Source organism: Rhineura floridana, chromosome 7 (assembly GCF_030035675.1).
Source record: "Rhineura floridana isolate rRhiFlo1 chromosome 7, rRhiFlo1.hap2, whole genome shotgun sequence".
Taxonomy (NCBI): domain Eukaryota; kingdom Metazoa; phylum Chordata; class Lepidosauria; order Squamata; family Rhineuridae; genus Rhineura; species Rhineura floridana.
This window is the reverse complement of record NC_084486.1, coordinates 75,639,737-75,666,537: the sequence shown is the minus strand read 5'-3', so window position 1 is coordinate 75,666,537 and position 26,801 is coordinate 75,639,737. Positions and strand designations below refer to the sequence as shown.

General features: G+C 41.6%; 1 protein-coding gene across 5 annotated transcripts in view; it reads left to right on the top strand.

Moving 5' to 3' along the window:
- ACSL5 (acyl-CoA synthetase long chain family member 5) overlaps window positions 1-26,801 on the top strand; it is a 46,661-nt gene that overhangs the window by 8,193 nt on the left and 11,667 nt on the right. For all 5 annotated transcript variants that reach the window (XM_061635998.1, XM_061635999.1, XM_061635997.1 and 2 more), the window contains exons 2-14: window positions 11,035-11,223; window positions 13,284-13,392; window positions 15,178-15,242; window positions 15,323-15,424; window positions 15,946-16,045; window positions 20,285-20,463; window positions 22,751-22,783; window positions 22,890-22,941; window positions 23,873-23,946; window positions 24,080-24,157; window positions 24,843-24,977; window positions 26,106-26,240; window positions 26,330-26,425. In XM_061635998.1, the coding sequence (XP_061491982.1) occupies window positions 11,068-11,223; window positions 13,284-13,392; window positions 15,178-15,242; window positions 15,323-15,424; window positions 15,946-16,045; window positions 20,285-20,463; window positions 22,751-22,783; window positions 22,890-22,941; window positions 23,873-23,946; window positions 24,080-24,157; window positions 24,843-24,977; window positions 26,106-26,240; window positions 26,330-26,425 (1,314 nt within the window). In that variant the 5' untranslated portion in view covers window positions 11,035-11,067. The remainder of the gene's footprint in view (window positions 1-11,034; window positions 11,224-13,283; window positions 13,393-15,177; window positions 15,243-15,322; window positions 15,425-15,945; window positions 16,046-20,284; window positions 20,464-22,750; window positions 22,784-22,889; window positions 22,942-23,872; window positions 23,947-24,079; window positions 24,158-24,842; window positions 24,978-26,105; window positions 26,241-26,329; window positions 26,426-26,801) is intronic.

Below are 26,801 nucleotides of genomic sequence, written 5' to 3'. Positions count from 1 at the left end.
GCTCCCTTTATAGGACATGGGCTTCTCTAGGCAACTTACAAACATATAGGAACTGAGTTGTTCATTATTATAACACAGAATATAACTTACAATTTATAAACCACAAAATGTCAAAAAGCCACTGAGAATTAGCTAGCTTTAAAATATTATTCAGCCCAGCATAAAAATACTCTAATAATCGGCAGCAGCTTTAATAAAATCCTCTTAATTATAAGCAAATTGGAAAAGTACTATATGAGCTACCAATTTGCAGGGATGTACTGGGATTTGGGAGACAATAGCTAGTGTGGTGTAGTGGTTAAGGTGTAGGACTACAACCTGGGAGACCAGAGTTCGAATCCCCACACAGCCATGAAGTTCACTGGGTAACCTTGGGCCAGTCACCGCCTCTCAGCCTCAGAGGAAGGCAATGGTAAACCCACTCTGAATACCGCTTTCCATGAAAACCCTATTCATAGGGTCGCCATAAGTCGAAATTGACTTGAAGGCAGTCCATTTCATTTCAGTATAGGCATGTCTGCTGTCTGATAAAGTAGTGTTTTATTAAAGTTTGTCCTTCATGAAGGGCACCAGGTTGGGGGAAGCTGCTATACAGCAACAAGTGTTTTTAAAAATACATCTCTCATCAGCTCCAGCCAGCAGAGCTATTTTGGCTGGGGCTGATGGGAATTCTAGTCCAAAACATCTGGATGGACGGCAGCAGCTTGACAAAGGTTGCTTTATATAGTGAGCAGTGTGTGTTGTGGGTGGAAAAAGATTTATCCCATCTTGCAATATATGAAAATTAAAAAATCTTTTTTTAAAAATGTGGCAGTGGTGACTGGGAGATACTGTGCACTAACTATTATTCTTCAAAGGCTTTGCCATGATACATGAAGGAGAAAAAGCCCTTCTGGGTGTATAACAGATCCTCTTGAGCAGCTGGATAGTCTGCAGCTCCTGGCTCCTCAGAGTGTAAGTGGGGAGATCCTGATGTTAACTGGCCACTCCCTAGGGCCTAGGCTGTAGATGTTACTGTTGGCTGCTTCAACAGCTCTTCTTCCAAGGTTCCGCAATGACAGGGGTAAATAGCCCTCCCTTACTGGAAGTGCGCTACTTGGCAACCGGCTTCAGGTAACAGCAAATGTCTTTGTCACTGGGGCCAGATCACCTCTTTTTCAGGAGTCTCTTTCCATGAAACACACTAAAATTTTAAAGCCCATAAATGCCCATATGCAGCTTTCCCACCCCAGTATGCTCTGATATCAGAGGCCCTACTCCAAATTCCTTGACCTGGCGAGGCTGGTGTCTAAAAGGGTGAGGGTGTTCTTTAGTGTGGTACTCACTTTGTGGAATGAGTCGCTGAGTGAAGTGCATTGGAGCCCTGAAGTTGTATTGCTTCAGGTGGTTGGTGAGGACCTGGCTTCTTGGAAAGGCTTTAGTTGACTTAGTTATTTGCTGACTTAGCTAAGTGGTTTGATGGCTGTGCTATAATTCTGAACCCTGTGAAATTCATTTTGGTTTTCATGCTCATAGCTTGATTGTAGGTTAATTGTGGGGATGGTTTCTTGTGTTTATCTCATTTGTTAGTCACCCGGGGTTCTTTTGGAAAATTAGATAGGTTCATTTTGTTCTACAATAAGAACAGTGTGTATATATAGCAGCAGATGTGTTCATGGCAAAGCCCTCTATATATCAACTGGTTCTAAAATCTGTCTTATTTGGTTGAAATATAATTGGTTGCTCTGACCCCATGGACCTTTTTGAAATCAAAGGACTATTAGGATTATTCTGTAAATAAAGCAAACTTCAGATTTATTTTCATAGTTGACAACACAAAGGAGGGGCAGATATCACACTTGTGGGATGTTTTCACTAGAACACGAAAATCCACCAACCAGAGCCTGGTACAAATGACACATAATTAAAAAAATTGAGTCCAAGAATTTGTTTTCAGTATCAGAACTGAGCCAACAGTTTTTCCACACACGTCCATTCCTGGTTTCCCCCAATCTTTCTTCATTTCACTAATATAATTTAAGTCAGGATGGGAGTCATATTGTTGCTATTGTTAAACAATAGGGTATTAGAAACCTTTGTCAATCTATTGCAAATCACCCAGAAATCTCCCAGTAGATCCAGATTTACCTTCTGCCCTCCACTGATCTAACAGATATTAAAGTGTGGGTCAGTCTTTTGAGTAGCAGTAGTTAATTTGTAAACTGACTTCAGTGTCTTAAAAAAACTTAGGTGGAGCTCCCAGTTGCACTAGTATTGGGTTAACTATAAGCAATTGTACTTGGATGAAATAGGACTTGAGTGATAAAAATATGTTGTAAGCTCACTTCAACATTGCATGAACTTTAGCATTGTTCTTAGCATAATGACCTCTCTAATTTTTGATAAATGGGTGAAAAGGGCTTCCTGTACTCCTGGGTGTGAGCAACTCTTGAATGTGCTAACAAGTCAGTAAACTATACATCTAAGGCCAAAAGTCAGTCTGCAGAAAGTTATGCAATAAGTTAAGGTGCAGAGTCGCCTTTCATATCTCTTGAGAATGTTAGAGCACAGCAGCCCTTGACTAGGGTGTGATGGAGTGTTCCTGGATTTGGGAACTGATTGAACCTAATGCTGTCACTAAACGTTCTGATGATATTGCTGCCCAGAGTGGCAACTGCCACTGTTGAGCTGGTGGGAAATGATACAAGTAAATATAAGAGTTGCATGAACATATGAAGCTTATATATAAGACCATTGGTTCATCTAGTTCAGTACTGCATGCTCTGACCGGCAGTAGATCTCCAGGATAGAAGTTATTCCCATCATTTGATCCTTTTAACTGTTGATGATGAGGACTAAGTATGCAAAGTATATGCTCCACTGAGCTTCCTTAAGGTTCTTCGTCCACAAGTGTGTCCTTGGAAATGAACTCTATACTCTTGAGGCTTCTAAGCAAAATGCCTGCCTTCCAGAGTACCACAGGGGATGGAACCTTAGGCCTAGTTGGCAGAATGCTGCCCTCCAGGCTTCTTGAGATTCTTTCTCCAGGCCACATCCCTTGCTGGCCCTGGCCTTCTTCCTCCTTGAGAGCTTATCCCTGACTGGAATATGCCCTTGAACAATAAATGTCTCTTGCTTCCCTGGATAGAGGATGTGGGTGTGTGCGTACAAGAACTTCTGGCTTTGGCATGATTGGAATGTAGCCAAGTGCAGAGGTTCCCAAACAGTGGTATGTGGACCATGAGCTTCATTCGAGCGGTCTGTCCACAATAGACACATTTATTTGTAATTGTATCTTCTATTTCTTATATTGTATTTTGTTGTATTATAGTTTGAATTTTGTGGAATGCAACTTGAAATTCAATATAAGAAATAAAAGATGCAATAAAAATGCAATTAGAAATCATACAGCATCTAGCATAGTCCATTACAATTGCTACAAGACTATCAGCAACTTACAAATGGCCCATGGGGAAAAACATTTGGCAACCACTGGCCTAGTGTATACAAGGGGAAGAGTCGCATCCAAAGCTCATCCTGCTTTTGTCTTTGGCCCTGAGTACTATTGGCATGGGCCAGTGAAAGGCTCGCCATGAAGGAATGCAGTCTTTCGGATAAGGAGTGTTCCGACCCCTGGTCTTCAAGCTTGCTAGAACAGCTTGTAGAACAAGGAAGAATGGACTTACTCCATGTCTACCCGTGCAGAAGAGTAGGGCTTGTTTAGCATCAGTGACTGCTAGAGACAGCAAAAGAGTATGTGTGCATATTCATAATTACTTGCAACAGAGGGAAGGCTAGACAGCTGTTGCCTTGATACAAGATGGATAACAACTAGTGTGGATAAATAATGTTGGTATTTCTATCTCAAATACCAATTATAATTAAGTTTATCATGCATGAAAGCGAGGTTTGGAAGAGTTGTCCTGGCTTGAGCTGCTCAAACAGCTTCCTCCCCATATTATCAGGTATCTTCTAAGTACGTCTGGGCCAATACTTTTACTTTTCTAAGTTTAAGGTGGAAAACCTTCAAGATCGGTCTTGTGTAATCAGCTGATATTTACTTGTAAATTCTCTAGTATTTGCCACAGCTTGGTCTGCTGTCTTGTCCAGCTTGTCCAGCTCTGCCTTTAATTCTGTCGTTTATAACCATGGTTGTTCTGTAACCTTTACATTACAGAACCCCAAATGGGTTTTAAGAGTCACTTTTTAGTTTAGCTAATCTGGGACCACAGAAAACTGGGTCTAACACCTTAAAAAGCAATTTGGGGACATGTATGTGGACCTCTGAATTGTGATTAGTAGCTAGTGGCTCTTTCATTTTCCATAAGGACAGAGTGAACTGTATAATATTAAAGATCACTTGATTAAGTATTAATGCCTACGCTAAAAGGATTTATTTCCCATGATAGTTCCAGTTCTGCACATCTATATAAGGGTACACCATTTGAGAATCACTGCTTTATAGGTTAAAACCAGCACCTTGAATTGAGCTCAGAAACATACAGGCAGCCAATGCAAGCGGGCCAGAATCGGTTTTATATGTTCGAACTGTCTGGTCCCTGTTACCAATCTGGCCACTGCATTTTGCACAAGCTGCAGTTTCCAAACCATCTTCAAAGGTAGCCCCACGTAGAACACATTGCAGTAATCTAACTTGGAGGTTACCAGAGCATGGACAACTGAAGCCAAGTTATCCCTGTCCAGATAGGGGCATAGCTGGGCCACCAACCAAAGTTGGTAGAAGACACTCCGTGCCACTGAGGCTACCTGAGCCTCAAGTGACAGAGATGGTTAAGAACATAAGAAGAGCCTGCTGGATCAGGCCAGTGGCCCATCTAGTCCAGCATCCTGTTCTCACAGTGCCCAACCAGGTGCCTGGGGGAAGCCCGCAAGCAGGACCCGAGTGCCAGAACACTCTCCCCTCCTGAGGCTTCCGGCAACTGGTTTTCAGAAGCATGCTGCCTCTGACAAGGGTGGCAGAGCACAGCCATCATGGCTAGTAGCCATTGATAGCCCTGTCCTCCATGAATTTGTCCAATCGTCTTTTAAACCCATCCAAGCTGGTGGCCATTACTGCATCTTGTGGGAGCAAATTCCATAGTTTATGCGCTGAGTAAAGAAGTACTTCCTTTTGTCTGTCCTGAATCTTCCAACATTCAGCTTCTTTGAATGTCCACGAGTTCTAGTATTATGAGAGAGGGAGAAGAACTTTTCTCTATCCACTTTCTCAATGCCATGCATAATTTTATACACTTCTATCACGTCTCCTCTGACCCGCCTTTTCTCTAAATTAAAAAGCCCCAAATGCTGCAAACTTTCCTTGTAAGGGAGTCGCTCCATCCCCTTGATCATTCTGGTTGCCCTCTTCTGAACCTTTTCCAACTCTATAATATCCTTTTTGAGATGAGGCGACCAGAACTGTACACAGTATTCCAAATGCGGCCACACCATAGATTTATACAACGGCATTATGATATCGGCTGTTTTATTTTCAATACCTTTCTTAATTATCGCTAGCATGGAATTTGCCTTTTTCACAGCTGCCGCACACTGGGTCGACATTTTCATCATGCTGTCCACTACAACCCCGAGGTCTCTCTCCTGGTCGGTCACCGCCAGTTCAGACCCCATGAGCGTATATGTGAAATTCAGATTTTTTGCTCCAATATGCATAATTTTACACTTGTTTATATTGAATTGCATTTCCCGTTTTTCCGCCCATTCACTCAGTTTGGAGAGGTCTTTTTGGAGTTCTTCGCAATCCCTTTTTGTTTTAACAACCCTGAACAATTTAGTGTCGTCAGCAAACTTGGCCACTTCACTGCTCACTCCTAATTCTAGGTCATTAATGAACAAGTTGAAAAGTACAGGTCCCAATACCGATCCTTGAGGGACTCCACTTTCTACAGCCCTGCATTGGGAAAACTGTCCGTTTATTCCTACTCTCTGCTTTCTACTTCTTAACCAATTCCTTATCCACAAGAGGACCTCTCCTCTTATTCCATGACTGCTAAACTTTCTCAGAAGTCTTTGGTGAGGTACCTTGTCAAAAGCTTTTTGAAAGTCTAAGTACACTATGTCCACTGGATCACCTCTATCTATATGCTTGTTGACACTCTCAAAGAATTCTAATAGGTTACTGAGACAGGACTTTCCCTTGCAGAAGCCATGCTGGCTCTGCTTCAGCAAAGCTTGTTCTTCTATGTGCTTAGTTAATCTAGCTTTAATCATACTTTCTACCAGTTTTCCAGGGACAGAAGTTAAGCTAACTGGCCTGTAATTTCTGGGATCACCTCTGGATCCCTTTTTGAAGATTGGCATTACATTTGCCACTTTCCAGTCCTCAGGCACGGAGGAGGACCTGAGGGACAAGTTACATAGTTTAGTTAGCAGATCAGCAATTTAACATTTGAGTTCTTTGAGAACTCTCGGGTGGATGCCATCTGGGCCCGGTGATTTGTCAGTTTTTATATTGTCCATTAAGCCTAGAACTTCCTCTCTTGTTACCACTATTTGTCTCAGTTCCTCAGAATCCCTTCCTGCAAATATTAGTTCAGGTTCAGTCTCTCCTCAAATTTGATAAGCATGCTCTGTACCTCCTCATCCAAGTCGTTAATAAAAATGTTAAAGAGCACTGGGCCCAGGACTGAGCCCTGTGGTACCCCACTTGTTACTTCCACCCAGTTTGAGAAGGAACCATTGATAAGCACTCCTTGAGTATGATTCTGAAGTCAGTTGTGGATCCATCTGATAGTTGTTTCATCCAGCCCACATTTAGCTAGCTTGCTAATCAGAATATCATGGGGCACTTCGTCAAAAGCTTTGCTGAAGTCGAGATATATTATGTCTACAGCATTGCCACAGTCTACAAGGAAGGTTACCTGATCAAAAAATGAGATGAGATTAGTTTGGCAGGATTTGTTCTTCATAAATCTATGTTGGCTCCTAGTAATTACTGCATTGCTTTCAAGGTGCTTACAGATTGACTGCTTTGTAATCTACTCCAGAATTTTTCCAGGGATTGATGTTAGGCTGACTGGTCTGTAGTTCCCCGGTTCCTCCTTCTTGCCCTTTTTGAAGATAGGGACATTAGCTCTTCTCCAGTCATCTGGCAATTCACCAGTTCTCCACGATTTTGCAGAGATAATAGACAGCGGTTCTGAAAGTTCTTCAGCCAGTTCCTTCAATACTCTAGGATGCAGTTTATTGGGCCCTGGAGATTTGAACTCGTTCAAAATGATTAGGTATTCCTTGACCATTTGTCTATCAATCTCAAGCTCCAATCCTGCCCCTTCAACTTCATGTGTCCCGGGAGGGTCATAGACCCTTTTTTGGGAGAAGACTGAGCCAAAGTAGGAGTTGAGCACTCCTGCCTTTTCTTTGTCATCTGTTATCATTTTGCCATCCTCATTGAGTAGCTGTGCCACCATTTCTTTTCTTTTACTGTGGACATACCTGAAGAAAGCTTTTTTGTTGCTTTTAGCATCTCTCGCTAGCCTCAGCTCATTCTCAGCTTTAACCTTCCTGACACCATCCCGGCAATTCCGTGATACCTGCCTGTACTCTTCCTTTGTGGCCTGGCCTTCTTTCAACTTCCTGTATGTGTCCTTTTTTGTTTTCAGGTTATCTCTAAGCTTTTTGTGAAGCCACATTGGCTTCTTCTGTTGTTTCCCCCCTTTTTTCCTTGTTGGAATTGCTTGCCATTGCGCTTTTAGAATTTCCTTGTTTAGAAACTCCCACGCATCTTAGACTCCTTTTCTCATTAGGGTTGCTTGCCATGGAACCGTATTTACAATTGTTCTGAGTTTATTAAAATCAGCTTTCCTGAAGTCCAGGGTGCGCGTATGGCTAATCTCAGCTTTCGCTTCTGTTAAAATCAAGAATTCAAGTATGGTGTGGTCACTTTCCCCCAGAGTTCCCGTAACTTCCACTTCATCCACCAGATCATCTCTGTTGGTTAGAATCAAGTCCAGGATAGCTGATCCTCTGGTTGCTTCCTCCACTTTCTGTAGCAGAAAGTTATCTCCAACACAAGTCAGAAATTTCTTGGAGGGGCCATGTTTGGCATAATTTGTCCCCCAACAGATATTGGGATAATTGAAATCCCCCATTACTACTACATCATACCTCCTCGAAACACTGGCAATTTGCTTTTCAAAAGTTACATTCTCGTCTTCTCCTTGATTGGGTGGTCAGTAGTAGACTCCACACACCACATTCCTTTTATTACTTGCCCCATTAATTTTAATCCAGATACCCTTGGTGGAGCTACCAAGCTCATCTTCCTGTATTTCAGTGCAGGGATATATATTTTTAACATATAACACAACTCCACCTCCCTTTTTATTCCTTCTGTTCTTCTTGAACAAGTTGTATCCTTCAATTGCTGTATTCCAGTCATGGGAGTCATCCCACCAAGTTTCAGTTATACCTATCAAGTTGTAATTGCCCTCCTGTATTAAGAGTTCAAGTTCGTCCTGCTTGTTTCCCATGCTCTGCGCATTAGTATACAGACATCGAAGACCATGTGATTTATGGCTTGGCTTCCTTACTACATTTTTCTGAGGACTGTTACTGGTCCCTATTAGAGCCGATCTCTCTGATCCCGCTACTGTGCATAAGCCTTCATCTATTGTTGCCATTAAGTTTATGTCTCCCTCCCCTTTAAGATTCAGTTTAAAGCCCTCCTGATGAACTTTTCCGTGCTGTGGCCAAACACATTCTTCCCAGTCCTTGTGAGATGCAACCCATCACTTGCCAGCAGTCCATCTTCCAGGAACCATAGCCCATAGTCCCAGAATCCAAATCTCTCACGTCTGCACCACCTTCGCAGCCATTCATTCACACGGAGTATTTTTCTTTCCCTTTCTACGCCTCTTCTAAGTACTGGAAGGATGGGTGAAAAAACTATCTGGGCCTCAAAGTCCTTGAGTTTCCTTCCCAGAGCTTCAAAGTCTGATGTGATTTCTTCATAGCTCCATTTGGCAGTATCATTTGTTCCCACATGGATGAGGAGAAAGGGATACCTGTCTGTGGGCTTGATGAGTGATGGCAGCCGTTCTGTCACATCTCTAATCCGTCCTCCTGGTAGACAGCATACCTGGCAAGTCCACGGATCTTCTCAACATACTTGGGTTTTGATCCCTTGCAGTAGGGAGTCTCCCACTACTAGTACTCTTCTCATCTTGTTGTGGGGTGTGGTTTCATTGTCCCTGCTTGATTGAGCTTCAGCCTCTTGCTCGTTGTCACACGGGGACTTCTGCAATTATTCCTCCACAGGCTGTCTTCCAGTCTCCTCCTCGAGTGGTTGAAAGCGGTTCCATAGCTCCACTGGTGGAGGGTGTCTTCTAGTTCTTCTGTCTTCTAGCTCTAACTGTCACCCTTTCCCATGGAGTTTCCTCCACTTCATTATTTCTCTCCAAAGTGGTCTCCCCTTCTGCTACCACATGCTGTTGCTCCTCCACCTCCACGTCTCTTTGCTGCTGTTGTTCCAGCTTTCTGTCTAAGAACTCTTCATCTTCTCTTATAGTCTTCAGTGTAGCCACCCACCGTTCCAGGCCTCTCCCCTTTTCTTCCAACAGTGCCATGAGCTTGCACTTGTTGCATGTGTACGCCATGTTGTTCTCAGGCAAGAAAACAAACGTGGCACACCCCTTGCAGGTCACAACCACAGTCAGTGGGAGACACTTCAGATATTAAAAAATAAGCAGTGAGAGAAAATGTCAGTGACTTGCAGTTAAGGTGTTGTATCTAGCTCCACTACAGCCAAATGCAATTCCTCCCTTGGGATAAGACCCATGAATGTGGCAAAGAGCAAATCATTTGTGTTCTCTCCACCTTAATTAGATTGTGTACATTTCTCAAGTGGCCCTTGCTTCCAAGTAAACATGTGTTTGTTCAGTGTGGCCTGGTATCTACAGTATATGATTTGAAATGAGCATGAGTGTTATGAATTTAGTCTTCTCATCTAGATTAACTTCACTTTGGGAGCAGCGGGAATGGATTCTGATGTTGACGCATCTGTTAAGAAATGTTCTTTTGGTATGTCATTTGAGTTTGTCTATGAGCTCTGCATGACATGGGAAAAGTGACTGGAAACAAGACCATTTTTAAAGGGATGAATATCTGAGAAGAAACCAATTGTATACACTTGCATTCACATGTTATCTTCAGCCTACTTTAGCAAATGGCTGCAGATGTGTACTTGGAATCCTTAGGAGCAGCATTCATGGGCTTACATTAAATACTATGTTTTATTTATTTACATCAGCCTTGTCAGTGGCACTTCCATCTTGAGCAATCCCCAAATCCTCCACCCCTCACTACTTAAATACTTGTTCTAAGGTGCCAGAGATACCTGGTGTTTATTTATTCAGTTTCTAATCTTTCTTCCAATAAAGAAACTTAACAGTGCAATCCTATGATTAGAAGTTCTGATGAATTTAGTGGACTTACACCACTCAGTATGCATAGGACTGCAGCATATAGTGAATGGCATGACATCTGGGGTTTGTACTTCTGAGATGTACAGATGGCTAAAATGGACTTGGCAGATAAGGAGAAGTGGGTGAAGCATGTTCTTGAGATCTAACACAGCTAGACAGTCAAATAGGCTGCCCTACCATGAGTTTTACCTCTTTGGTCGTCTTTTAATATCACTTCCTTAGATTTCTAAACTGTATTTTTATCTACAGTATTTTAATTTGGGGGGGGGTCTTTTTGTTGTGTGTGATTTTATTGTGAGCTGCCCTGAGTGCCCTATTTTAGGGTAGAAGGGTGGGATAGAAATATTTTAAATAAATAATACTTGTTAGAGAATCTGTCCCAACCAAACTTAATGATGACCCGTGAGTTCTTGCTGTCCGTAGCATGGTTTGTACATCGTGATCAGAGGCCATAGACTGATTCATTTTCTATCTAAAATAAACCCTTATAATATGGAACTAACTGCCTCAGGCGCATTTCAAGATCTTGTCATGGTACTGGATAATAGCTTTATTCCACTATGCATGAAAAATTCATTGTGTCCTGATTTCTGTCTGCCTCTCACTTTAGGTTTCACCACTCTGGCAGCACTGATCTAACAGGATGATTTGGATACTTCAGCTCTTGTTTTCACCACTCCCAACGCCTGCTTTGATTGGTCTTGTTACTTTTGGAACAACAGTCTTCCTATGGTTGATAACCAAACCAAAACCAGTTACACCCCCTGTTGACTTGAACAAGCAGTCCTTAGGCACTAAGGTAAAAGCAAAAGATTATTATTTCATTGGCCGTTGCTGGCAAGTGAATGTGTTGGATCAGATGGATGAATTGCATAGCTTAACCATCATTTGATGCTATAGTGTGAAATCCACTTAGCTTGATTTAGAATCTGCTTAGTATGTATGAGATTCTTTCAGGAAAAAAATAATTATCCTACAGCTCATAATATTGACATGTTTGTTGATGGTACTGGACAGAACAACATTCTTATTTTGGCCTCAGATTGTACTTGAGTGCTAACCATGAAGACTCCTGGAAAAAATGCTCTCCCCCCCAAAAAAAACCCCACATACTTGGGATTAAGAAGAGTTTAGATCTCAATAGAGAGCAGCTGCTGCACAATTTTCTTGTTTGTATATATTAGCTTTCATTGTCTGGGTAGTGATTTTTCCCAAAGACTGTTTGGTTGAGAAAGGGCGTGGTATTGTTGATTGCTGTCAGCTACCTAACAAGGATCAGCTGGGTTAGTTAACTAATAGTACAACTTATGTGTGGCAACAATGTATGGATTGCACAAGCATCTTGCTTCACATGGAATAAAAGAAAATCTTGAAAAAATGGTGCTTGATTCATAATGCAGCTGAGCATTGTGTGGGACAAACTTGTTCCAAATGAGACAGCTGCAAACTTTGGTAGCATCTAATTACTGCTGTCCCAGAAGAATATAATAGCTACCCCAATGGCCTGAGATGGATGAAGAGGAATTATGTTGGGGCTAGAGATATGAAGGCCTGGAAAAATTTGGGAAAAACCCATTTTTTCCAGAAACCTTCTTTGTTTTTTTCCCAAAAAAATTGAAAAAAATGAAGAAAAATGGATTATAGAATGTTTTATTTTGGCATGATGAATAAAATATTTCACTGAATCTTGGTTCCCCCCCCACTTTTTTCCCCTCAGTTCTTTTTATGGGAGTGGATGCTTTATGTCTGCTTGACACTGGAGGACTAGCAGAGACATAAATAACTTTCTTCGTTATTAATGTTGATGGTTTCTTCTGTTTTATTAATTGTTTTTTGCCTGCTCCTCATAAACTGGCAAAATGAAAGAGGTTCCTTTCGAGTTCAGGAGTTTGTAGATCCATTTGTTACAAAAAAAGGAAAAATTTAAAAAAGTAAACTCAATTTGTAATTGTTTGAATAAAACATACTTCTTAATATACCAAATGTGATAATTTTATGCCAAACCAACTTGTACATAATTACATTTTATATTCCTGAAGTAACAAAGTGACTTTCAATCTGTAAAAAGTGCTAATATTTCATTTTTTCAATTTTTCCAAAAAATTCTGGTTTTTGTTCTGGGGGGAAAAAAAGGAAAAAACTGTTATTTTTCCATGGCTTCAAAATTTCCAGAAATTTTACATCTCTAGTTGGGGCTTACATATAGCTTACTCATGTACAGAGTCTGTGAATTGAAGCCATATGCTTGGCTTCAATGTTATAATGGTGCCTCTCATATAATTTACTGGGCATTATAGAGAGAAAGCATAGAGGGATAATACCAATTCCTCAGTGAGAGGCAGAGGGTTAGAAACTCTTAATCCGGAAAGTATGATGCCAGTTACAAGGCGAGTCTACCATCATCTCGCCTCTTAACTAGCTGGACTTGGTAGCAGCCTTCCCTGTTGCTGGTTTCTCTGTTTACCGTAAGGTGGTGGTGGTGGGAAGCCTGCAGCAAGGAAGGGGGAGTTCTAGGAGAGAGCTCTTGCATTTGGAGCCTTCTCCAAGCATTCACACATGGCTTGGGCCAAGAGAGCAGGATTCCAAGGGAGCCTGGAAACGCTGAGGCCATATGGTGAGTGCAGGTGGTGGTGGTGGTAGGAGTTCATGTGTCACCAGATGCATTGCCAATGCTTTACAAACTAGTGTAACTTTTTTCATCTTAGTGCTTTGTTAGATAAGACTGCCCTGAGTACAGATTCTGGGGAGAAAAAAACTGGGCACTCTCAATCCAAATTCTGAGTTTAGTCTAGTAATGGAGTGGGGACTGGTGACACATCATCCATATTACCAGCTAACCCGAATAATTTCTGTATGTAGGGAGGAGCAAGAAGAAGTGCCCTTATGCCTGAAGACAAGCTTCTTTCTTACTACTTCGAGGATGCAAAGACCTTATATGAATGTTTCAAAAGAGGACGTTATATATCGGGTAAGCAGGGAATTCATCCTGACAACTGAATAGCCTGTCTTGACATTCATTTCAATAGTTGGCCTTGTACCCAAGCCAAATGTTTGTGTGAAAGGGGTGTTTCCATAGCACTTCTCATCTCCCCGAGGAAGCTAATGAAGCTGAGTACTGAAAAGCTAACGCAATGTTGCCTTGCCACAGGCTTTCCTTCCAGTTATGCGTTAAGGGAGAGACATGGCTTCATGGTGGTCTTTCCATGTGTATCCCTGCTCCTTGATATGACCAACCTTTTCCACCTGCAATAATTGTCTGAGAATATTCTTCTTAAATGTCTGGCTTGCTGTAGACATGCCCTGAATCTTTAAATAAAAACCCCTTAATATGCAAAATATTTCTTTGGTATATTGAAGATCTCCTTATAACCAGTGTGGGAAACAAATGGTGGGAAATGGAAAGCTTGACTTCCATATGCATAAGGTCAGAGTGTAATACTTGAGACCAAATCATAAAATGTGGTAGATCCATTATTGGATCTTCTGCCTAAAGAAAATATTTATTTATTTTATTAGATTTCTAAACCGCCCTATAGCTTTCTAGCTCTCAGGGCGGTGTACAAAAAGGTAAAAACAGATTAAAATACAATAAACATGATAACAATACACTGTAAAATATAGAAACAAAATCAAGACAAAGACAAATTAAAATAAAATTAAATTAAAATGCCTGAGCAAAGAGGTAGGTCTTTACCTGACGCCGAAAGGATAACAAAGAAGGCACCAGGCGTATCTCATCAGGGAGGGCGTTCCATAACTCGGGGGCCACCACTGAGAAGGCCCTAGTTCTGGTTATTACTCTCCGGGCCTCCATATGCGTTGGAACCCGGAGAAGGGCCTTCGATGTCAAACGTAGTGAACGGGCAGGTATATAGCGGGAGAGGCATTCCACCAGGTATTGCGGTCCAATGCCGTTGAGGGCTTTATAGGTAAGAACCAACACTTTGAATCTGGCCCGGAAACATATTGGTAGCCAGTGCAGCTGGGCCAGGACAGGGGTTATATGATCATATTTTTTAATCCCAGTAAGAACTGTGGCCGTAAAAAACACTGTTTTTTAAAGGAATCCAAACTTTATCAGAGCAGGGGCTCCCCCTATGCTGTTTCCCCTGATCTGAACTCCCCCAGCACTCCCCCAGCTGCTATTTTGATTTCTTAGAAGATCGGGACTAGTATACATATAAAATCTTGTATTTGTATTGCTTCCACCAGCATGCTGCACCAATCAATGTCAGACATAGAGCCCGCATGCCTGTGTCTTTTAACCACATCAGGAGATCCAGTCTAAATCTCCTGCATCACATGTAATTTGGTCCTTGTGTAGGTGTGTTAGATGGTGGTTTCTGATGCTACTTTGACAAGGGATAACTACACATCCAATACTTCCTGTGAATGCAGTAAAGGAAAGGTATTGCAAGCTTTCTAGTAAGAATGCCTTCTCGTGCTTCTTGAAATGGCTTGATTTATGCTCATATGTTGGGCTTTTTTGGCTAAAGACCATAGCTAACATTAAAGTAAGGTAATTACAATAATTGCTCTGGATGGGAATGCATCTCCGCACAAAGCTTTATAAACTTCTTAAATATAGAAACGTCCTTGGGTGCTCAAGGCCTTGCAGGCTAAAGGCATGGTTTAGTATCTAGACACCAGATCATGCTGACCATTTCAGCAAACCATGGATGCCTAAAAGCTTCAGATTCTTATTCAGTAAACTACTTTTCTGGAATATTCATAATCTCAATTTCTCTTGCAGAAAATGGCCCTTGCTTAGGATACAGAAAACCAAAGCAAGCTTATCAATGGCTGTCTTACCAACAGGTTGGTTATAAAACATGGAGCTACACATTACTAGAATCCTGTGCCAATAAAGTCAAGTTAACTATTTTTGGTCTGTTTAGGTACTAGACAGAGCTGAATACCTGGGATCAGGCCTCCTACACAAAGGATGTAAACCGTCATCAGACCAATTCATTGGCATCTTTGCCCAGAATAGACCAGAGGTAACTTATGGAAACTAGTTTGGAGCTATAGCTGTAATAAAAACTTTCCTAAATTGGTACATTGTAGTGATCACAATATCTGGTAACAGCAGAGCAAGTGAACGGACTCGCTGCCTGTTCATGTGGTGTTATGTTGCCTACTGTTCTTGTCTGGTGCTGGGAGCAGCATTGGCATGTTGGCCATCTGACTGGAATTAGTATGTCATGTATTGGCCATTTCCTAATGATGTTTCTTCAGCTTGCGTGATGACTTGCGCAACTGCCACAGTTGCATGTGTGGTTTAGCTGATAAAATTCAACTTTGCTGTTTTGTCTTGCTCATTGCAGTAGATGTTCCCCATATAGTTCCTGCCAGGCGCAAGCAATTTAAAGACTTGTAAGTTTGCAAGCTCAAGTCCTCTAAATGTAGGCAGCTAAGACCTGGAGTCCTAGGGAGGATTACTAGAACCTTATCCTTAAACATGGTATTTTACATATTGGCACAAAATTTTATGCTGCTTTTCCATTATTGTCTTTTGCAGTGGATAATCTCTGAGCTTGCCTGCTACACTTACTCAATGGTTGTAGTTCCCCTTTATGACACTCTGGGGCCAGAAGCTATTGTGTATGTTATCAATAAAGGTAAGCTCTTTCCTCTAGCTATGAGAGAAATTGGTCTACTCTTCCTTCATGTAAGAAAAAGAGCCATTTCTTGACATGTGACTAACTTAAAGTGAAATCAGATTGTTGGCCCTCAAATATAAGGGGCAAACATTCAAAAAAAAACCCTTGTATTAACTCAAATGATGCAAATTCTTTTGAAAAGGCAGAAATGACTTGAAAAATATATATCCCCTGCTTCATTAGTTTCGTTAGGCATAAGTAAAAGATGCTGCCGGGGGGGCAGGGGTGATCCTCCTGTGGGTCTTCTATGGAAGTGGCATTCTCTTCTCCCTCTCCTCCTTAATTCCAGTCCTGTTTAATGTGATGTCACAACATTACTTTGAATAGGGCCAGATTAAGTTACTTTAGCAACTGAAGTTCTCGCATGCCAATACAGCTGTCAGTATGCTGGATCTGACTGCAAAAAAGCCCCACAATCCCTGGTTGATGAAGGCTTTTCTTACCTAGGGGAGAGCGCTCTTTTGGCCATGTAAAGTATTACAGCTCATCTACATGGGAGCATTTCTTTGTAGGAAATGCACTTCTTTTACCTTCGCTTTTCATTTGCATTATCTGCAGTTCCGGCTCAGTGTTAGCTGCCAATCACTTTTTTCCATTCACACAAGCAGGCATTCCTTTGGGGAAGATTAGTTTTGCTTTTTTCCACCCTCTAAGTATACATTTCCAGTCCTCCTGATTTCTAGGTGACCAAGCATGCTCAGTCTGTTCTACCAGCTGCAGTAGGTTGGGTTTTTTTTATAAAAAAAAACAGAAGTGAGAATATCTGTGTTTTCCCTGGTAGGATACAGCTGAAATACATATCTTTGAGCAGTGTTATGCTTATGCACACATGGGGGGGGGGGAGAAAATTAAGGCACCTTTTGTAGCAACATAAAAAAGGCCAGCAGAATGGAGGGGAGCAACCGGAAGTTGCTTGTCAGCCTACAGGAAATAAAATGAACAAAGGGAGGAAGAGGGAGTGATTGACGCACCCACCTAAAAGCATCGGAGCAAAGCGTCTGCTTTAGAGAAAGGGAGTGAAGACTTTTTTCCCTTCCCTTTTCAAATTATCAGTGGATTGGGTTAGTATGGATTTACAGGGGGGAAATTGCGTGATAGCTTATGCTTACCTGTAATGTCATGTGAACCATGCAAATTTAAAGGAGATGTGAGTAGCACCAAACACTCAGTACGCTACTGTGTAGATGAGCCCTTAATCAGCCAAGGAAACTCCTGCATATCTATTAAATATTCAGAGTGCTTACCAATAGATGGAGTACTTGTGCCAGAGGACTGATTCACACGGAGGTTTAGTGTGTGTCTGGTGCTACTCACAGCCCCTTTTAATCCCCATGATTGACATGACATTACTGGCAAACAAGCTATCACGCAGTTTCCCCCCGTAAATCCTTACTAACCCAATCCTTTTATAATCTGAAAAGGGGGAAGGAAAAAACATCTCCACTTCGTATCTCTAGTGCTCGCAGATGCTTTGCTCCAGTGCTTTTAGGTGGGTGTGTTAATAGTTGCCCTCTCCATACCCACTCCCTCCTCCTCCGTTCATTTCATTTCCTCTGGGCTCAAGAGAAAAGTTTGGCTGCTGGCTCCCATTCTGCAACCCTGCTGCAAACGGTGCTTTATTTTTTTAAAAAAATTAAAATTGAATTTAAATTTGGAATTTTAATTATGTTTTATTGTGTACTGTATTGTATTTACATCCGCTTGTATTTTAATCTGTTTTATTATGCTGTTCACCGCCCTGGGAGCTTATTGCTATAGGGCGGTCTAGAAATGTAATAAAATAAATAAATAAATAAATTTATTTTTTCTTCCCCCCTCACTTGTGCACAAAAGCATAACACTGTTCAAACAAATATTTGTATTTCAGCTGGATTGTAGCAGTGAAAATACAATTGCACTTCAGTGTCTTTTTTAAATGAAACTACTCTGGAACAAACTGAGCATACTCTGTTGCCAGAAGAAGTGGAATGTTGACCTTAAGAGGGCGTGGTCATTAGGAAGCTGTGTGATTGATCCTTTCCCTTCAGTGTGAATGAAAAACACTGTGTTTGCAGCTGGCTTTGAGCCCTTGCTGTGGACTGTGCAAACAGAAAACGGAGGCAAAAACGGTGTCTTTAATACAATGTTATGCTCCCATGTGGAGACTTGAACGGAATATCTTCAACAGACTACATGGGATGTCATCTGTGTGGTGGTGGTGGTAATGGATTTTCTGTAAGGAAACTAAGCTATTTGAGCTGCATTTTCCTGCTCATTCTTTCTGGCTGTCCCAACTGGTCTTCCTGCCAGTGACTTCAGCCTATCCTTTCACAGCAGTGAGTGCATGGCTACTCTGCAAGGACCAATAGGTAGATTTGGCAAGCAGGAAGTCTTCTGGCAATAAAATGAAACAATGCAATGACTTTCAATTAGTCTAATCTTAGCTTCAAATTTTAAAATGGAAGTCTTGATAGGCTCATTGCAGGCTAGATATATTTGGGACATTATTTTTATTTCATTTATATCCCACCTTTTCTCCAAGGAGCTCAAGGTGGTGTACATGTTTCTCCTCCTTACTTAATTTCCACGAGAACCCTGTGAGGTAGGGTAGGCCAAGAGGCAGTAAGTGGCCCAAGGTCACCCAGTGAGCTTCATGGCTCAGTGGGAATTCAAACCTTAGTCTCCCAGACCTTAGTCAAATGCTGTAACCACTACACACTGGCTCTCTAAAACGGTGTCACTGGCAATACAGAGAGAATCTTGGGTAGGAAGTGATTCCCACTCCAGATGTGGCTGCAGCTCCTCTCAGTTCCAACAAGCATGGCAATGGGTAGAAATGATGGGCTCTGGAGTCCAGCAATGTGTGGAGGACCACTGATTCCCATCCCTGCTGCAATAGTTCTCTTTTTGATAGTTATGCTATCTTGAACAAAAGAGAAATTGTTGAAATCAAAATAGTGGTCCTCAACAAGGCTCAAGTTTTAAATAAAAAATACAGGTAAGGGTCAAACACTCCACTGCCAGTGTTTCAGTTTTCAGCTTTGGGTTTCTTCAAAGTTTATTTTGCTCACTTCATTGAAACCATTGAATGCAACTCTTAGAAATTTCTGTTGATAAAATCACAAATAAGGTACAACTAGCCAGCATTTTTTTTACCGCAGTGCTTAAATAAACCTTAATACTACTTAATGAGAAGAAAAAATGAGCTTAAATTCTAATAATAAAGCTTGTTGAGATTAATTCCCCAAGAATATACGTCTCTTGGGGTAGCATAATAGTAGTGGACTTCCTGTACTAGTCTGGGCAAGTTGGCTGTTTGTTTAATTGCATTCTGTTAACGTGGCACAACTTCCAATTACAACAGGCAAGATCCAGACTCCACAAACTATGTAATGATCATCTTCCTTAATTAAAAAATTTGCTTGGGGAGAGGGACTAGGATTGGAAGGATTGGCAATGAAGAATGTTTCCTGCTTGTTTTCCTCTCTCAAGATCTGTCCCAGCAGCTCTTTCAGGAAAACACATGATGGGGAAAACTTGTAGATCAGTGTTCCCAATTTTTTTTCTCCCCATGGGCTGCTTGAAAATTGCTAAGGCTCTTGGTGGTCTGCTTAATGGCTTTCTGCCTGTTGTAGCAGTTGTAATGTGCGGTGCTAGGTGTTGTATGGTTTTTAATTGTGTTTTTCAGGCATACTATGGGCCACCTGTGTGCAGCTCATTTTGGGAACCCCTGCTGTAGATAGAAGCTTGCTTGGTGGCATAACTTGGAATAAATATGGTGGATAAAGGAATAAATGCCCTCACCTTTTCTACAGAACTCTCTCTCTCCCTCCCAAACCAGCTTTTCCAGTTAAAGGGGCTCTGGGCACTCGTATGCAGCATATTTGGCCCTATGTGTTCTTACAAGGTCAACCTAGTGAAAGGAATAATTCTAGGTCTACAGCCCAAATATGAGGCCAATACTTTTGGTAGTGAATTTAAGGGCTCTTTCAGGAGTCTGTGTCTGACCACAACTGGCATGTACTGTACCCCTAGCTTTTCCTGTAGGTCACAATGAAGATTCCTTCCACCTTCAGCTTCTTAAATGATTATCATGTTGAAATGGTTTTGGGGAGGTGCTGGCTTCAGCAAGCAGATGCTTCTTGTGTGTTCTGCATAAACTGCTTCCTATGAATAGGGACTAAATGGAGGCTTTCAAGTGTGGCTGTATTCCTTCAGCTGACATCTCTACAGTGATCTGCGACAAACCTGAGAAGGCACAAGTGGTACTTGAGAACTGTGAACAAAGAAAGATCCCAGGATTGAAGATAATTATTCTGATGGATCCTTTTGATGACAAATTAAAGGAAAAAGGAGCTACGCTAGGAGTTGAAATCCTTTCATTACAAGAAATTGAGGTACAGAATCCCCTTGCTTGACAAATCTGTTCTTGAGAGAGGCTAAGCCTTCCAGAAAGGGCAAGAATGTTTGTTTGATGTGGCACCCTTTGGGATTTGGCTTTGAGTGCATGTTAAATGGTATGACTTGGAGATATATTTAGGGATTCTCTTCTGCCCCTCCCCCATGGGTCCTGATGTTTCTGAAAGATTTGCAATAACTTCACCGGGTGAATGTTGAAACAGGCCCATAGTGCTCTTCCCAAAGGTGCATATTTTAATCAGATGGCCAAGTATCTTGCCCTTGAGTTTCTACCTGTGCTTTATTTGGAGAGGAACAAACCACAAGTGCTGGTTGGTGCATAACATGAAGTTAGCCTCTGGTTTGTTTCTTCTGTAGCGTGTCAAAGGGAAGAGTGGCGACTGGTACAGTAGGGACTTTGAGCAGTGGGCACTAGCACACTGATTGTTTACATTAAACATAGTTTATTTTGTGCTATAGTTTAATGCAGTGATGGGGAACTTGATGTGCAGAGTCAAATGCAGCCCTCCAGGCCTCTCTGTCTAGCTCTTGGGGGCTCTCCCCAGACTGCACATGATCCTTACTTGCACTTTTCACCAGCCCTGTTTTGAATCCTCCTTGGGTGGTGTTGCCTGACTGAAATGTGTCCTTGAATTCTATCCAGGCAAGCAAAACGCACTGTCAGAGAGGGATGTGTGAGTGTGAATAAACAAGCCTACTGTGATCCATGCATTGGCAACCTTAAGGCTCAGTTGCTGAATTTTTGTGGGGCTGCCCTTGTGTTTGGTCTGAAAGTTGCAGCTAGTACACTATGTACTGGCTGGACTATCCACAGGAGTATGCTGCTGGCATCATGTTACTCCATTGCTGAGAGAGCTGCATTGGTTACCAGTCTGCTACCGGAGCTGGTTCAAGGTCCTTGTGTTAATTCACAACGCCATAAATAACTTGGATCCAAAGTATCTTAAGAACCACCTGATTACTTATGCTCAACCTTGATTGCTGAGGTCTTTTGATGGGGCACTGTTGCTGGTCTGCATGTCCCTGAAGTTTACCAGGGACCAATCCTTTAGTGTGGCTGGTGCTGCCTCGTGGAACTTCTTGCCAACTGAGGTTTGGCAGGAGTCATTCCTGCTCACTTTCAAAAACTGTATTAATCGGAGAGGCCTCTCAAATCTGAGACTCTCTGCCAACCAGCTCTTACTGAAGTGTTTGTTTTTGTTGTAATACTGTGCTCTTATTCTGTATACCAACTTGTGATATTTTATATATTTATATTTTTAAACAAAAAATAAAAATACTGTACCAAGGTAAAATTGACACTTAATTCACTGCCCGCTCTTGCTTGTGGTCCTTGGGCTAAAAAAAATGTTCCCCATCCTTGGTTTGATTTGAGATGTGAACTGGGTCATTGTCAATTTGGTGTGATTGTGACATGGCAAGACAGCAGTGTACATGCTAGACAGGTGGTTTTTGTTGCCACAATCGTCATGTTTTTTTACAAATGATGCTGGCCGCACAGAGCTAGAAACAACTTCAGATGTGATCTCCAGGCATCTTCCAATTTATTATCTTTAATATGCTGATCTTTCCTTTCTTGGCCTTTTCTATACCAAGTAAACTGTTATAAGAGTGCATAAATGAATAGCAATGCCTACATTCTGGTATGCCTATACACTGTACAGTATTCCAGGGAGAGTTCTTCACAACATAATTACACGTAAATTTATTGTTCCTTCCTCTGGTGTCCTATGATGATAGATGGGATATAAAAAATAATAAAGTCTGTACCCTGAGGGAGTTCAAAGTTGGTGAATTTTCACCTAAAGACATGATCTCTCCTTAGGCTTACGCTCAACCCTTGGATTAATCTGTAATTAATCTACAACTGCATAGCTATTGACAGGATTTTTTCCTGCAATTACTAGTACTGCAAACAGCTCTTCCCTTTCGGGAAAGAGGCTGTAGCTCACTGGTAGAGCATCTACTTTGCATGCAGAAGATCCCAGATTTAATGCCTGGCATCTCCAGGAAGGGCAGGAAATGGCCCCTTTCTGAAACCCTGGAGAATTGTTAACGCTCAGTGTAAACAATACTGAACTAGATGGACCAGTGGTCTGACTTGGTATAAGGCAGCTTTCTATGGTACCAGACTAATCACAACTTATGATCAGAACTTCACAGAAGATCTACTTGAGGTGGCCTGTAAGAGATCACCCCCCCAATCCCTGTAGCCAATTCCTAGCATCACTGCTTAATCCTGCTCTTTTTTGTTTTTTCCTACAGGCTCTAGGAAGAGACAACTTTAGCAAACCAGTTGTAAGTATTCATTCTCTAGTTTGCTCAACAAGCTATGCCTATTTACCATGGTGTGCAATGTTCATGTACTTGGGCCCATTTGAACTCAGTGGTTATCTCATTTCAGCCTCCCAAACCAGGAAATCTTGGCATAGTCTGTTTCACCAGTGGAACAACAGGTAAATAACATAATAGAATGTTAGTAGGCAGCATATTCTGTGATAGCTCTGCAACACACTCATCCTGTTCTGAGATAGCTACAGTATGACTCATCTGACATGCTGGAGATAACTGAGTGCATCCAAGTGCTGAAAAAGAAAAAAAACCTTCATCTGTAGCCACTCACACCAACCACTAGAGAGATTTTCATTCAAATCCTTATCCTTATAACATGTAAGATGGTCTTGGTGACTGTTCAGTATGTGAAGGACTCATATTGAAACTTCATGCCCACACGGTGGAATTTAGACCCTTCTTGAGGAATGTGGAGAGGGGATGAGGTATTTGGTCCCAGACCGCTAGTGGGAAATAAAGCACCCATGAATTTCTATCTCCCCTTGCCAGGGAGGAAGAGAAGTGAATCCTATTAAAACTAATGGTATTGGTGGTGTGTGTGAGAGAAACTAACCTTTTGTGCCCGTAGACTAAGACTATTGCACAACTTGGGAGATGAGCAGGGAAAGAAAGGGACATACAACACCATTTCCAAAGGTTTCCCAGTGGGCCTTAAAAATGGATGTTTGATGCAGAACTTCAGAGGGTACTCGGCTTTGCATCTTTTGTCCTAACAGAAAGATTGCATGCTGTCTGTAATAGCTGAGACTTGCTTGGTTAGCTGTAATGCAGCATATTGCATGCATGCCTCTAAAAGAAATGCATTGGTGCTAAACACGTGGAGATTCTGATGCTGCTTTTGAAGCTTCATGGTTTTTAAACCATGAGGTTGGTTGTTGTAAGTTGCCTTGAGTTTATGCTTGATGAGAGAAGGTGGCATATACACTTCTTAAAATAAATGTTCATGTTTAACAGTGTTTTAAGCTGCTTTAAACAGCATGTGGTTCAGCTCTTAGCGTGAGGCAAACATTCATTTGCTTGAACTTATGTTTGCAGGTAATCCTAAAGGAGCCATGCTAACGCATGAGGGTGTTGTTGCCAATGCTGCTGCTTTCATGAAGAGCATAGAAGTAAGTAACCATGTGTATGTGCCAAGCTGGCTGTTTAGATTGTTTGCAGCCTGATCAAATCTTGTAATTTTGCATATTTGTGTAACAAGGCAATGAAGTAGCATTACTTTGATATCTGCTTCTTTTCTTACAGATGACGACTCCTTGTCTGCCATCAGATACGTCAATGTCATACCTTCCTCTAGCTCACATGTTTGAGAGAGTAGTGCAGGTAAACCCCTTTCTAAGTTCTACTTGCCACTCAAAGAATTGTGTGATGCTTCTTGGGTTTTCTGGCATGTGAGCGGCTATGCAGGAAGGTACTTGGTTTCACTCTTCAGCAGTTGGTTAGCTCTGTAAGCAATGTACCGGCAAAAAGATTGTGGTCCTTCTTGCTTAATGTGACAAAAGGCCTGTCTGAATGTATTTAAATGTTGCAAGCAAGATCTTGAGATGGGAAGTATATTTTTGACTTATCTAACTCTGTTTTTGAGTTTGTCTGTCTATCTCCAATACAAGTCACTTGCAGCTGTCCAGAATGGACTAGATGCAGAAAAAGGCATTCTTAACTTTGATTCATCTCCTTCATTCTTGGCATCTTGAGTTTCTATAGTGAGGAATGATAGTTAGTTTTCACAAATATTCCATGGAGTGGAAGAGCCATCTTTTCCATTGGAACACCTCATCTCAATCTTAACTTGAGTAATACAGTTTACAGCAATCTGTTTTCATGTTCTACTTCTGAAAATGTTTTTAATTAAATAAAAAATAAAATGAATACCTGGTATCCCAAATGAAGGTAACTAATACCTAGGTACCTTAATAGGCCATAAGAGGTTCAACTGGCAGTGAGGGAGGTCTCTGTCTTGGTAACTTTTGCGGTATATTGAAGGTCATCTTCATGGTTACTTTTTTAGACTGTAATGTACAGCAATGGAGCAAAAGTTGGGTTCTTCCAAGGAGATATTCGACTTTTAACTGATGACATGAAAGCTTTAAAGCCAACAGTCTTTCCAGTAGTGCCAAGACTACTCAACAGGATCTATGATAAGGTAAAATATCTAATGCAAAGCAGTTTCCACTTGAATTCTGTTAATTACAATTGCCAATGGAAATATTATGCTTATATTTAAATTTTCATTAATACACTGTTTAATTAGAATACTGGCAGCCTTTCCCATGCAAATCCTGACAACAGAAATGGTCAGCTCACTAGAAAATGCTATAGGGGTGTCTAACTCTCGCATGGCATGTCTGTAAAATGCACCAGTACAGCATGCAGGGTTAGGGGCATAACGGCTGGGGGGTTGTGAAGGGTAGGGAAACAGTAATACCAGAAACAAACTCATTGGATGTCATGGTAGACATATCATGAAATAGTTGGGTTGAAAGGGGCCTATGAGGTCATTGAGGCCAACTTCCTGCTCAATACAGGAATCTAATTAAAACAAACTCGACAGGTGGCTCTCCAGCTGCCTCTTGAAGGCCTCCAGTGTTGGAGAGCCCACCACCTCCCTAGGTAATTGGTTCCATTGTTGTGCCGCTCTAACAGTTGGGAATTTTTTCCTGATGTTCAGTCGAAATCTGGCTACCTGTATCTTGAGCCTGTTATTCCATGTCCTGCACTCAGGGATGATCAAAAAGAGATCCTGGCTCTCCTCTGTGTGACAACCTTTCAAGTACTCGAAGAGTGTTATCATATCTCCCCTCAGTCTTCTCTTCTCCAGGCTAAACATGCCCAGTTCTTTCAGTCTCTCTTCATAAGGCTTTGTTTCCAGTTCCCTGATCATTCTTGTTGCCCTTCTCTGAACCTGTTCCAGTTTGTTTGCATCCTTAGAGTGCGGTGTCCAGAACTAGACACAGTACTCAAGATGAGGCCTAACCAATGCTGAATAGAGGGCAACTAGTACTTTATGTGGTTTGTAAACTATACTTCTGTTAATGCAGCCTAAAATAACTTTTGCCTTTTTTGTCTCATATTCAGCTTGTGATCAACAATTCCTTCTCACATGTAGTATTGCTGAGCCAAGTGTCCCCCATCTTATCACTGTGCATTTGGTTTCTTTTTTCTAGGTGAAGGACTGTGCACTTATCCCTCTTAAATTTCATTCTGTTGTTTTCAGCCCAGTGCTCCATCCTATCGAGCAGCTTTAGTAATACAGTGCCCTAATCTCTTGCAGATTCAAAGTGGTGCCCAAACAAAGTTCAAGCAGGTAATGTTAAAAGTTGCTGAAGCCAGGAAGCATGCTGAAGTGAAGCAGGGCATTCTTCGAAACACAAGCATCTGGGACAAGCTAGTGTTCAAGAAAGTTCAGGTACATGCTCCTCTTTGAGACTTCAGACCAATGCCAATACCTTTCACAAGGATGCTTGCATTTACGTTGTTCTCATTACTATTCCACAGGAAATCATGGGCGGGAAGGTGCGAATAGTAGTAACTGCAGCTGCCCCAATATCTCCATCTGTCCTAACATTTCTCAGAGCAGCCTTTGGATGTCAGGTAAGCGCAAAGCTCACATGCAGCTGGACAGCCACCTTTCGGATATACTTTCTATTGGATTCCTGCAATGAGCAGGGGGTTGGCCTCGATGGCCTTATAGGCCCATTCCAACTCTACTGTTCTATGCTTCTACACCCCACGGAAGTGAATTGAGTTGCCTTTTTTTATTCTGCATTACTGTGGCACTTGCCAAATGATACTGCTACTTCTGGTGTGCTTGGGAGATGAATCAGTATAGTAAACTCTCAGTCTTGGATTTACTTCTAGCTCATGCAAGTGTTATAACCTATTCTTCATTGTGCACTTATATCCAAGAGTGGGGAACAATGAAATAAAATTAAAAAAAAAATACAGAAAAAGGTGCCAATAGACAAAG